Raw genomic sequence first — 14,860 nt, 5'->3', positions numbered from 1 at the left:
ACAAATAAGGCAACAAGAGAAGTATCCCACTCTTCTCTTTTCTAATGTAAACCTGTTCAGCAAATATGGGCATCTACAGTAACAATTTGATTTGCCTAAGTGGCTGCAAAAGACAGATTAAAAAGAAATAAAAAAAAGAATTACATCTATTTGTATTTATTTATTATTTAATACATTTTTGAATTGTTTTAATCGATTAAGAATCTTTACCAATAAGAATTATTTTTATTTTTTTATTTTACACACCTAACCAAAAATGTTTTATTTTTATTTTTCAATTCCTATCCCTATAGTCAGGCAATATAGACAATATACAATATGAATTATATAAACGTTGCCGGCTATAGAGCTTTTAATTGTACATTGTGATAATATATGTTCATGACACATTCTAGCTGTGCCCTGTACATTTGACAGCAACAAGCAAACAAATATGGAAGTATTATTGGAGCAAAATGATTTGCAAAAGGTTATCGCAATCTGTGCATCTGTAGTCCAATTCAATTCATGTGTTTGTGAACGAATGTGTGTGTCTGTATTTCAATGTGTGTGTGTGTGTGTGTGTGTATGTGTGTGTGTGTGTGTGCCTTTTTACACGTGACTTTTTGCTACGTTTTTGCCGTGAAAGAGTTGTGTGGCTTGGTTCAGATGTGTGTATGTGTAAAGCAATCTGTGTCGAAGATTTGTGTTTGCGTCAAAAATGTGTCTGTCTGTAATCAGATTCATGTGAAACAGGAACCCCGATTGGCTATATTTTTACACTTGACTTTTGCTACACTTCTGCCCTGTAAGAGCTGTGTCTGTGCAGCGACCCGAAATTGTAAAAAAGACTTGTCTCTGTAACTTCAGTTTGCCTTTCCCCAACCTCACCACTAGTAGCGTCTCATGTTGGTGTTGAAGCCAAGAACAATGAATATAGGAAAGTTTCTGAAGTTATAGAGACAATATATATATATATATATATATATATATATATATATATATATATATATATATATATATATATATATATATATTTATGTATGTGAATGTGTGTGTATGTGTATGTGAATGTGTGTGTATGTATGTATGTATCCCGATAGGATCACCCCCTTATCGTGGTGGGGCACTTTGCGCGTCGCCATGACCCCTAGAGCTATGTCAGCTGGAGTCTTGTGCTCCTGGCAGGGTTACCCAAGCCGAACAGGTCGAAGGGTAGAGTCCAGACTAAGAGTGATTCCGAAGACCTCAACGGTGGAGCAGGCAGAAGACGGTATCAGTGAGAAGCACCACAATAGCTGTAAAAGCGGACGAAGGCTAAGGGAGCACACCCTAACAGAAAAGCAAGCTTGTGGCGGCACGCTTTGAGGCGGTTTTCCAAAAACCTGGATTCCTGCAGCTTCCTGCAGTTGTAAGAAGATGCCGGTCGTCGAGGGTCTCCTTTGCCCACTGGAACCATCTCCTTACAATCAAGGCAGTGGCGTTGGGAAAAGTGCACCCCTCATGCCACTCTAAAAACCATCATTGCGCAGGTATCTTCTTTACTGAGTCTCCGACCTCAAAAGCCTGGCGGCGATGGAGCGTCCAGTAACGGGGACAGGTTTGAATGAGCTGGAAGCTCTTAGCTGGAACTCTGCACGTCAGCGGCAGAGGACAACGGTCGTTAGCAGCTGGGATTGAGTGGCAGCTGTTTCCGGCAGACTCCTGTGCGTCTGAGCAGCCCCTATTTAGGGACCGCACTGCTCACCCCAATTGGGGAAAGGCCTAGAAAAGGTGGCCTAAAGATTGCCCACTCAACACAGTACCCGGACAGGAAACCGCACCTGTCGGGACATTCCATTACGCGGTCGAAAAACAAAGATAATACCATTTAGAATTGCAGCATGGAACATAAGGACACTCCTGGATGCCAGTCCGGACAGACCACAGCGCAGAACTGCACTTGTTGCCAGCTAGCTAAAGCGCTACAATGTGGATGTGGCAGCACTCAGTGAGACCCGACTCCTCGAGGAAGGCTCACTCAATGAAGTAGGAGAGGGTTATACATTCTTTTGGAAAGGATACTCCATGGGCGGACCATATCTTCACGGAGTTGGTTTTGCAATCAAGAACAGCCTTCTGCTCAAGCTCACAGAATCACCAGTGGGTGTCAGTGAAAGGCTCATGACTCTTCGCATCCCCCTTGCAAAATGCAGATATGTCACTTTGGTAAGTGCCTATACACCAACTCTGCCATCCAATGATGAAGAGAAGGACTGCTTCTACCAGGCACTCGATGACATCCTCAGTCACATCCCGAGGAGTGACAAAATCATGCTGCTTGGTGATTTCAATGCAAGAGTCGGAAAGAACACGCAAAACTGGAATGGTGTGATCGGCGCCCACGGCATTGGAAAAGTCAACCCCAATGGCATGAGAATCCTTAGTCTCTGTGCGGAACACGATCTTACCATCACAAACACCATCTTCCAACAAAAGAACAAATATAAGGCATCCTGGATGCATCCCAGGTCCAAACACTGGCACCTGATCGACTATGCGATCGTGAGGAGGGCTGACCTCAAGGACGTGCTCATTACAAGAGCTATGTGAGGGGCAGACTGCTGGACCGACCACCGCATGATTCTGACAAAGGTCAGATTGCATGTCCGGCCCCTAACACGTCATGGTGGCCCAAAGAGGAAAACACTCAACTGTGCCAGACTCTCCAGCAGCGACACCCGTGACAACTTCCATCGCTCTCTAGCTGCGAAGCTGGCAGACATTGAGCCGCTGATCACCTCAGAGTCTGGGATGGGTGAGAAGTGGACCTCTCTATCCACCATCCTCTTTGACACTGCAGCCCAAGCCATTGGTTTCAAAACCAAGAAACACCAGGACTGGTTTGACCAGAATGCTGGAGAGATCTCCACCCTCCTGTACAGAATGCACAAGGCACACAGAGCCACCCTGAACAACCCACAATCCCAATTCCATAAAAAGCAATGGCAAGCCCTTCGTTCTGAGGCCCAAATATCTCTCAGAAAACTGCAAGATGAGTGGTGGATCTCAAAGGCCAATGAAATCAAGTCTCACGCTGATAGAAATGATATGCACAGTTTCTATGATGCAGTGAAAAACATCAACGGCCCCAGAAACTGCTCCCTGGCACCTGTTAGATCTGCTGATGGAACATTTTTAATCAAGGATCAGGCTATGATAGTGGAGCGGTGGGCTGAGCATTTTAACACCGTGCTCAACCAGCCCACCCCAGTGGACCCAACTGTCCTTGCAGAGCTCCCCGAACATCCTAGCTTGCCAGATCTCGACCTCCCCCCAACCTTCAAAGAAATCCTGCATGCAGTCAAAACCCTGAAAAACAATAAATCCCCCGGACCTGACAGCATCCCGGCTGAACTTCTCAAGGAAGGAGGCTACCTCTGTACATGAACACTGCATCTCTACATTTCAGAGGTGTGGAGACGAGTGTGCCCCGCAACAGTGGAAAGATGCCAACATTGTGACCATCTACAAGAACAAAGGAGACAAATCCATCTGCTCCAATAGTAGGGGTATCTCTCTGTTGGCCATTGCTGGAAAGGTCCTTGCCGAGGTCATGCTCTGCAGACTCATCCCCGCAATATCAGAACGGGTCACCCCAGAGTCGCAGTGTGGTTTTCGGAAGGACAGGGGGACAGTTGAAATGATCTTTGTGACACGTCAGCTCCAAGAGAAATGCCGAAAGCAGCACAAGGACTTGTTCATTGCCTTTGTCGACCTTTCAAAGGCATTTGACAGTGAACAGGGACCTACTGTGGCAAGTCCTGAAGAGATTTGGGTGTCCACCCAAGTTTCTCACCATCCTTGTGCAGTTCCATTCTGGGATGATGGCCCGAGTGGTAGTGGGAAGACACAGCTCAGAGCCCTTTGGTGTGAAAACTGGAGTGAGGCAGGGCTGTGTGCGGCTGAGTGCCGCACACAGAAGTGCTGGAGAGGGCAGGCAGCTGCAGCGTGGAGTCCATCATGACCCAACATCAACTCAGGTGGTTGGGGCGTGTCATCCGAATGCCCAGCCATAGACTCCCAGGCAGAATCCTCTATGGTCAGTTACACGTAGGCCAACGCAGTGCTGGTGGGCAGAAAAAGCGGTTCAAAGACCAAATGAAGACCACCCTGAAGAGATGCCAGATCAACCCCTCTTCACTGGAGGAATTTGTTTCCTGCCGAGACCTCTGGCGCTCCCACTCTTCACAGGGAGTGGATTATACAGAGGAACAGCACACACAACACCGTGCAGCAAAGCGTGTGAAGAGGCATGCTCGCTAAGCCACCCCTGCTTCCCCCAGCACCTCCTTCACATGCCCGGTCTGTAACCGCATCTGTGGATCCAGGATCGGACTGTTCAAAAATCAACAGACTCACAAATAAAAGAAGATGGGCATCATCGAATCGATGGACAACCATAAGCATGTATGTATGTATGTATGTATGTACGTACGTATGTATATATATATATATATATATATATATATATATATATATATATATATATATATATATATATATATATATATATATGTATGTATATATATATATATATATATATATATATATATATATATATATATATATATATATATATATATATATATATATATATATATATGTATGTATGTATGTATGTATGTATGTATGTATGTAAATATATATATGTATGTATGTATATATACTGTATGTATATATATGTATATATATATATATTAAGTTAAAGTACCAATGATTGTCACACACACACTATGTGTGGCAAAATTATTCTCTGCATTTGACCCATCACCCTTGATCACCACCTGGGAGGTGAGGGGAGCAGTGGGCAGCAGCGGTGGCTGCGCCCGGGAATATTTTTTGGTGATTCAACCCCCAATTCCAACCCTTGATACTGAGTGCCAAGCAGGGAGGTAATGGGGTCCCATTTTTATAGTCTTTGGTATGACTCGGCTGGGATTTTAACTCACAACCTACCGTTCTCAGGGCGGACACTCTAACCACTAGGCCACTGAGTAGGTTAATATATATATATATATATATATATATATATATATATATATATATATATATATATATATATATATATATATATATATATATATATATATATATATATATATATATATATATATAAAAAATGGAACCCATTACCTCCCTGCTTGGCACTCAGCATCAAGGGTTGGAATTGGGGGTTAAAGATAGGTTCTTTCTGTCAATCAGTCAGTACTCAAACTAAGACATGTTGCGAGGAAAAAAGTTTGTTACAAAAACATACAGTGTAGTGAATGGGGAAATATATGCGTGAGAAATGTCAAGTGTGGCATGAGAATGGGTTAAATTGCGTGACTCTTACACACAAAGCGTGAGGTTCGGTAGCCCTGAAGATAGAACCATGTTAAAGTAACCAGCTATTAACAGTAAAATAGCACGAGACCACAGGTGGACAGTTTTTGTTTTATTATCCTCTCTAGACTCGTATTATTCTACTTGTTAAGTTCCTGTTAATAGCTGCTTATTTTCTGCTGTAACACTGTTCTGTATAGACTTTTCAAATTTAATCAAGCACTTATTTTGTGTGTTGTCTCAAGCTAGTTTTGTGGCTAGCTTAGCAATTAGCATGGTTTCTTGTCTTCTCTTTTTTGTTCTTACTCTGTGTTTTACGTGTTTAGCTTTTTCTTCCAGTCCCCCAGTGATAATATTAACACTCGTAAGAAATGCAGTTTATTTCCTGGAATGGAGGATTAATAACCTAAAGGAGAGATGCCCCACACTGTGAATGGACTTACAAATTTAGCATACAACCACGGAAATCGACCAATATTGATAAATAGTATCCCTTCTTATTGTACTGTGTCAGATATGATTCTGACATCGGATAATTTCTTCTGATATTTAAAATAAATATATCTAAAGTTCAATGTGAGCCTATATGGTTCTATGTGGGGGTTTTATTGATATGTTTTGATGACCCATAGCCAAACTGTGCTAACTTAGGAGAATCTAATTTAAATTGTGTCACTGGAACCATGTAGTGTAAATATTAGCCATATGTGCAACAATAAAGCCTTTAGTTTAAGTAATATAAGTAATGGCAGGCCGATGTGTCAACTTGTACTACCCTTATTAAATTGACATTCTGTTTGTATGTTAAAAAATGTTGTGTTCAGACCGGGTAGGGAAAACTTTCTAAAAAATGTTTCCCGACTTGGTCAGCTGTTTTTAGACACGTCACACCAGGAAGCTACGACAGCTCTGACGAAGGCTGAAGTGTCAGCAGGTAAGAAACCATTCTTACGCAACAAAAAGATTGGTCTGAACTAGGGATGTCCCGATCCGATATTTGGATCGGATCGGCCGCCGATATTGGCCAAAAAATGCGTATCGGCAAGGCATGGGAAAATGCCGATCCAGATCCAGTTTTTTTAAAAATTCCGGTCCGTGTTTTCCAACGCACAGATTCAAATAATACATTCCACTTTTCTGCTGCTCCCTAATTTCTGTTCCGCATTTTCCAGCACACCTTCAACACATCCACAGGTCTGTGTCCTAACCGTTAAGACGGCCATGTGAATTAAAAGTGAATTAATTAATTACATATTACAAACTGTTGTATATACTAATTCATAGATGTTATTTTATTATATAAAAAGGTCAGTAAATGATTTTATATAATTGTAAATGCTTTGAAGTGGGAAAGGGGTAGGATTAAATAAGCTTTGCTTCTTCCTACTCCTTTTCGGGCATGATGTAAATGAAATGATATGAAGTTGTGTGATGTATTATGATGTAAATGTGTTCATGTTCGAAATAAACTAAAAGAAAGAAAGAAAGAAAGAAAGAAAGTTACCAGTAAAAATGTCAGCTGTCTCTGTGCGATATAGAAAATGACTATATCGTGATATTCGAGTATACGTTCTCACGCAGTTGCTTTTAGCTGCTGGCATTACACGACAGGCTCTTCCCACTCCTTCTTGTGTCTGCTTCTCACAGACAGCAAGCGCACCTTCTTACACACGTCACATAATGTCACGTCATACGTCACATACGTATACGCCCTCTCCCAGCAGAGAGGTAGCAGCATGGCGTTAGCTGTGATGCTAGCGTAGCCGTGTGAGCGGTAATAATGAAGGAAGAATTAATTAATTCCCAAGAAAAACAGCAGGGGGTCCATCGTCTGGCGGTGGTTTGGCTTCAAGTGGGAATATGTCGAACAGACAACCGTAATTTGTCAAGTGTGTAGCAAAAGCGTTGCTATAAAAAGTAGCATTACTGCTAATATGTAGCATCGTTTGAAAAGTCTCCTGCTAGAAAATGAAGAGTGTTTGAAACTCCGCACGTCAACATCTCCATTGTGTATTATTCAAACTCACCTAATTCAGCTGGCTAGTTGTTATCAAGAGTACTAAAACCCTTTTCAACATGAATCTGACAACTAAGTAGGCTAAATAACTTTAAACTTTAATACATGCTCGGATAAGGCCAGTATCGGTATCGGATCGGAAGTGCAAAAACAACATCGGTATCGGATCGGAAGTTCAAAAACCTGGATCGGGACATCCCTAGTCTGAAACAAGAATTTTAAACATAATTATTTGAGAAGACAAGATGAACACAATCGACATCCTGTTTCATATGACAGATGCTCTTACTGTTGTGACTTTTTGCCTTCAGTGTGACAGACCCCCTGTGATCCTGAACAGTAGAAGTGCTATAGAAAATGAATGCATGCTGCATCGTGATAAGATGCAACATATATTTTGCTTTGCAGTCAAATCCTGAGGAAACCACTAAGCTCCTTCTCCTCTAACAATCTTATCTGTACCAATTATTCTTATCACTCACTCACTCACTCATTCACTCTCACTCATTTACCATACTCATTGACACTGTCTGTCTGCTGGAGGTGAAATAATGACAGTGGTCCCATGAGTTGTGTGGTGACATCTTGATCAATGATCTCTGCTTCAACAGGCACAGTGCAGGGGAGGGCGAAGAGAAAACTAGAGAAAGGACAAAGATCAGTAACCACACAGTTAGAAGAAGAAAAAAAAACATTGCAATTATGATGTTGATTTTGCATACATCACATGGGGAAAATAATTACTTGATCCCATGCTGCTTTTGTAAGTTGACTCTCTTACAAAGACAATAATTCCATAAGTGAAAAACAGTGGTGGTCAACCAAGCCAAGCTGGCTGTTGTGCAACAAGCAGCTCACAAACTCTAGAGCAGTGGTCCCCAACATTTTTTGCACCACAGACCGGTTTAATGTCTGCATTATTTTCAGGAACCGTCTTTCCACTTGTGCCAGATAAATACAGCAAAAATAAGTGCATGAAAAATACAAGTCACTATATTGCTGAATTAGTGGGAGCTTGTTTCTTTGCAATGAGATGCAGCTAGAAATCAGCCTTTGCCTACAATCTGTCACATTTATATTTGATATGTTCATGAATGTGCATTGTATCATGCCACACAGTTATAACAAATATAACAACTTCCTATGAGGAGTTTTATTGTACATCTATAAACCAGGTCATTGGTGTGTTTAGTGGGACAGGCCAAAGTTAAGTCGGAGAAAATGCAGTCCTTTATAAATCATTTCATGTTTCTCTGCGGCCCGGTAGCTAATGCGCCACGGACCGGTACCGGTCCCCGGACCGGTGGTTGGGGACCTCTGCTCTAGAGTACACAAGGGGCCTAGATATTCCTGCAAAAAGCAGAAAAAAGCAAAGAAATTAAAGTATGTAATTGAATAGATCCCTATATCTGGGAGTTATTCTGTGTCTTAATTACAAAAGCTGTGTTTTGACACTGAATTTATATAACTGATTTTTTTTTGCGTTAGAATTTTGTGAACTGTTTTTTTTACATCAAAATATGCTGACAATTGTATTATTAAAAACTCAGTGTCTTGAAATATAAAAATATAATATAAATATAAAAATGTAGTATAAAAAATGCAGTGTATAAAAATTCAGTGTAAAAAAAATCAGTGCCGTAAAATTCAGAGTCGAAAAATTTGCTGCTTCAAAAAGCAAGACTCACTTGCGGTAAAATAAGGCTGAAGCAATCGATCCTTTGTTATAACCAGCGAATGAGGTGTCAAGTTTAAAGTCACGTGACATGGTTCTTGCAAAACAGCATAAAAAAAGCAGTTAACTGGCCTACCTGGGCATAATACAACATCATAAACATTTCAATGCAGTCCACTGAATGTTTTCACACTATAGAAATAATTCCAATAGTTAAAATGTGCACTTTTGAGTGACATACAAGTTACTACGTGTCATAATAAGCAGTTAGACTGACTGTGATAAACAATGTGACCAGCAGAAGGTGCTGAATAATGATGTTTAGGTAAATGTAACGAAGAAGACACAGGCTATATACAAAACCCAAAACCAGTGAAGTCGCCACGTTGTGTAAATTGTAAATAAAAACAGAATACAATGATTTGCAAATCCTTTTCAACCTATATTCAATTGAATGCACTGCAAAGACAAGATACCTAATGTACGAACTGGTACACTTTTTTATTTTTTGCAAATATTAGCTCATTTGGAAATTGATGCCTGCAACATGTTTCAAAAAAGCTCGCACAAGTGGCAAAGAAAGACTGAGAAAGTTGAGGAGTGCTCATCAAACACTTATTTGGAACATCCCACAGGTGAACAGGCTAATTGGGAACATGTGGGTGCCATGGTTGGGTATAAAAGCAGCTTTCATGAAATGCTCAGTCTTTCACAAACAAGGAGGGGCGAGGGTCACCACTTTGTGAACAAATGTGTGAGCAAATTGTCAAACAGTTTAAGAACAGCATTTCTCAACGACTTGACATGCAATTCTTACATATGGCTCATTTAAGTGCAAAAAATATGACTAAAGTGGTGAATCTGTTTTTTCATTTGCACTTTGATATTATTGTGTTAGGTTAAGAAACATCTATGTTATCTATGTATTTTTTTTAAATATTTTTTTTATCCATATAGCACAACATAATTTAAATTTTTCGTCAGTTATTTATGAGTTCCTTCTAATGCAGTATATTTGATTGATCTAATCAGCCTGACCCAAGACTAAGGTTTATATGTTGAATAAATAATCATATTTGTGATTAACACATCGTTTCATATCATTTGACAAAGTTGTAAACTCTAAGTAGGTTAGATCTAATTATTGAATATGATAAAATCAAGAGTAAGATTACTAAATTAGTGTTATTTGAATGGGCCCCAGGGCCCTCTGTAGTGGAAAATTTGAGCCCCAAGATCAAAAAAGCTTAGAACCCCTGCCCTAAAATCTATATTGCAATATGCATTGCAACCTCCTCCGATAACGATATATATCACGATATAATATTTGTTATGTTAATGATATTAATTTCCCCTCGGGGATTGATTCTGATTCTGATAATAGAACCATTTCAAAACTGATTACAAGGGCTCCAGATTATGTAATTTCCGGTTGTATTATTTTGTTAAAACTATTATTAATCTACGGGGGTGGCATAGTGCAGATGGTAGAGCGGCTGTGCCAGCAACTTGAGGGTTCCAGGTTCGGCTCCAGCTTCCACCATCATAGTCACAGCCATTGTGTCCTTGAGCAAGACATTTCACCCTTGCTCCTAATAAATTGTGGTTAGCGCCTCACATGGCAGCTTCCGCCATCAGTGTGTGAATGGATGAATGTGATGTATAATGTAAAGTGCTTTGGGTATCATTCCAGGTAAAATAAAGCTCTATATACGGTACATACAGACCATTTATTGTGTACTAATTTACTGTAAAAATGTGGTTACTTCCTGTTGTAACGTTTCTATCTACACTTCTGTTAAAGCACTTATGACAAATATAGTAATTTTTATTCTGTTGTTTAGCTACTTTACATTAGTTTTGGGCAATACTACAACTTTGTGTACTGATCCAATAACAAGTAGTTACAGGGAAAATAGTCATGCAGATTATGATACTTAAAACTGTCAAGATCATAGAATGATTAAATTTTGATCACAAATATAATCAGGCAAAAACACAGGATTGTAGTGTAACAATATTAATTGCATATTTTAAATAGTTTATATTATTGGCTATGATTTAAATCCTTTGCTGTTTGCCCTTAAAATGGAACTGCACTTTTTTTTTTAAATTTTGGGATCGTTTACATTTAGTATGTAAGACATGATGGCAGATGTTTTTTTTTTTTTTTAATGCATTCTAAATAATAAACAAATGTGATCAAAAGTCCGCTTACAATGGAGCCTATAGGAGTTACTCTATTCTATTCCTTAAAAAACATCCAAACATCTCCTTTAAGGTTTTATATACATTATGTAAGTATATATGCAATATAGTAATGGGAACATTAATAATAACATTTAATATTTACATATTTGTATAATTTTTAGCATACGCGACGCATTAGTTTCAAAAACGCATCACAACGTTCGCTTTTTTTCTCCACTACATCACTGATTTCTACTCACTGCAGACTTTGAGAGCCAACAAACTTAGTAAAAGATCACTTACTCTACAATGTTTGCTGTCATTAGGATGCCGACTGCTCGGATGTTCATATCTTCCCATTTAGATGAAGCATGACTCATAATCCTCACAAAGAGACGGGGTGTTGAACCAAGCGTCTTTTCTTGTCGTTCTCGCCATTATCGGGTCTAAATTGGCAAATCAAAGTGTACCAACTTGTCGGAATATGTCCTCATTCTTCAATTATCCAGATGAGATGCATGATTTATGATTTACAATAAAGTTTCACAAGCAAAGGAAGAGAGGAACCACTTTACCACTCGATGATATAAATATTGGCACACACGTTAGTGATCACAGCGTCGCTATAAATAGTTTGTCTGTCTTAGCGCTTATAATAACAATATCGCTAATATGTGGTTAATATTCAAGTCACAAAATTTAAATGGAGTATTGTTGACGCTTTTTGGATGTTTTTTTATTGGGTTTTTGGGCGGAAAAAAGGACCTCTCATTGGCTCTACTGTAAGCGGACTTTTATGTATGTTTATTTACGAGTTAGAATGCTTTTTTTTTTTTGAATACATCCGTTATCATGTCTTTCATAATGATTCTGAACGATAGGCAAAAGTACAAAAAAAAGTGCAGTTCCCCTTTAAAGCCCACCTATGTGCAGGGACTTATTTCTTGAGTTTGTAAACAATAACAAAAATGACCAAAAAAAGATTGAGTGATAGTAAAAAATATCAATCTACTCACTCAAGTATCAACCATATACTGATACTATACTTGGTATTGTTACTGTCGATTTTCTAATGATCCGCCCACCTCTTCTTACGTTCAAAAGCTCTAGCTTAGCGGTTAGTATATCCTTGTACGGTGTGTAGTGCAGCTTGTTTAGGTATATTTCTTGTCTTTCCAAGAAATGTATTTTATTTGCCACCAGGAAGGGGAGGATGGCTCACTTAGAAGTGGTTTTGCACTACGGCGGTATGTTAGCCGCGAGCAAGGACTCTATATTGTGTTGAGGATTAGGTTATCTTGTCGCTGTCAAATTTGTGGGACACGGCTAAAATGTGTCATCAACATGCATTATCACGATATAACGATAGCAATAAAAGCTCTTGTCTACCAAATGTATATCATTTATATGGTATACGGTCTATATCGCAAAACCCTAATCAGCATCGGCTGAGTTTATCACATACAGTACTGTATGTTTAGAATAATTACACGTGCCTGTCTAGAAATAATAATGAGGTGGGTTGGGGTTTTCTGCAGATCTCCGGCACTGCTACGCTCGAGGGCAAAGGTCAGCTAAAGTTCACTTCTGGCAAGTGGAGTCCTCACCATAACTGCAGCCAGCTTGCCACTGCCAGTGACACAGCCATAAGAGTTTGGGACCTTCGCACCATGAGGTAAGTTTTGTTGAATGACATATCTATTAAGACACAACTCTTTAGTTCCAACAAACCAACACTGAAAATGACCTAATGATGATTTTAATCGACATTTAAAATAATTTATTGTTGTGTAAATAATATACTGTATATTGGATATGCTTCATGTATATGTTGCCAACATTTTGCCCCACAGTTACATTTATAACCCGTTTTTTGAGTCTGGCTGCAAGATGGTTTCTGGAGGTGTTCCCATTCTGTACATATTAGTGAGCAATATGTAGTACTTATTACAATTGTTTTGTTTTTCATTACGCTTTAATTCTGTTACTGTATGTAAAAACCTGCACTGCAACAATGTAATTTCCCCATTGTGGGATAAATAACAATCTGTTCTATCCTGTCCTATCCTATATCTTAAAATTGCAACCGCTATTTTTTTTCCAGACATGGTGGAACATTTACTTAAACATTATATTAATTCACCTGGTCACAACGTTACTCTTGGATTGATTTAGACCATTTATGTCAGTACTTGGGTAAAGTGCATGCTTAGATTGGATGAAAATAATACTTTATCTTACCTTTTTTTGTGTTTCCTCACGGCCTAAAGCAAAGTGGGAGGATATCTAAATGTCTGATGTCTAAATAAACCTCTTGGTGACGTCACAACGTAGCAAGACTACAAACCCCCCGTGAACAGAATCATCCAAAACTGAGTGCAAGCACACGCCAAAATGCATGGACCTTTTGATTTGATGCGTTAACTTTGTTTAACACGGCTGTCAAGGAATAGGACATGTTGTATGTTTTATTATATTATTTTTTGGAAATAGATTTATATAATTTACAATTTTATTACATAAAAGAGTTTAATAACATTAAATATCAGATCAACTGGACTTTTAAAGTATATTAAACAACAAAAATGAAGACGACATAAAATTATAAAACGATGCAGTGTGATTAAAATATTGCTGATTGAGACGCTCTGGAATTGGAAACCTCTAACATTGATCATTGATGTACATTCATTTGGAGACTGTTATTGACCCAGACACTAATGTATTTTGTAATAATACTGTAGCAGCATGTGCTTACACCACGTGGATTTTTGAGCTTGAAGGGGTTTTGTATTTGTATTTCCTGTATGTATTTCTTATTTAATAACCAGTCTATTTATTTATAATCCATAATTTTTTTTATTTCCTATTTTAAAAATAGTAATTATTGTAATTACTGTAGATATTATATAATAGTATTAATGCATTTTAATAATGCACTTTGCATTTGCGTATATAACCTCAAAGTGCTACAGCATGGTTAAAAAGAATCATTAAAACAATATAATAAAAGCTTTACAAAACAAGTATAAAATGCATAAAAGGAAGTGGGGCAAATCAACACTAGGTTTCCTGAACAGAAATGTTTAAGGTGCTGTTTGAAGCACTCCACAGTTAATAGCGCCCGCATTACCTCTGGCAAAACGTTCCAGAGGCGCGGAATAGTCACTAAAAAGGCCTTTGGTTTTGGTTGACAGAGACGGTAAGTGTTTGTGGACCGGAGGGGTCTGGATATCGTCTGTATGTTGAGGATTTTCAGGTATTGTGGAGCATTTCCATGGATGCAATGATCAGTCAGAAGGAAGAGTTTATATTCAATACGGATATTTATCGGGAGCCAATGGAGTTTATGGAGTAACGGGGTTATGTGATCGAATTTACGTGTCCTCGTCAGGCCCTGACAGCACTGTTCTGAATGTGTTGACACTTTTGAAGGCTTCTGCTCGGGATCCAGACAGGGGGCGCATTACAATAATCCAGCCTGGAGGACACAAAGGCGTGTTCCAGCATCACAGAGGAGCGCATTTTGGCAATGTTTCTCAGATGAAAGTAAGCAGTTTTGGATAGATGTGGGACATGTAAATCAAAAGTGAGGTGGGGGTCAAACTTGACACCCAAGTGGTAACACAGGA

At 39.1% G+C, this 14,860-nt stretch overlaps 1 protein-coding gene across 1 annotated transcript in view; it reads left to right on the top strand.

Moving 5' to 3' along the window:
- eipr1 (EARP complex and GARP complex interacting protein 1) overlaps window positions 1–14,860 on the top strand; it is a 177,144-nt gene that overhangs the window by 95,943 nt on the left and 66,341 nt on the right. Inside the window, exon 6 of the mRNA XM_062041793.1 lies at window positions 12,767–12,903. Within this exon, the coding sequence (XP_061897777.1) occupies window positions 12,767–12,903 (137 nt within the window). The remainder of the gene's footprint in view (window positions 1–12,766; window positions 12,904–14,860) is intronic.

The sequence above is a fragment of the Entelurus aequoreus genome, linkage group LG03 (genome assembly GCF_033978785.1).
Source record: "Entelurus aequoreus isolate RoL-2023_Sb linkage group LG03, RoL_Eaeq_v1.1, whole genome shotgun sequence".
Lineage (NCBI taxonomy): Eukaryota > Metazoa > Chordata > Actinopteri > Syngnathiformes > Syngnathidae > Entelurus > Entelurus aequoreus.
Note: the sequence above shows the minus strand (reverse complement) of the source record. Positions and strands in the feature narration are given on the sequence as shown.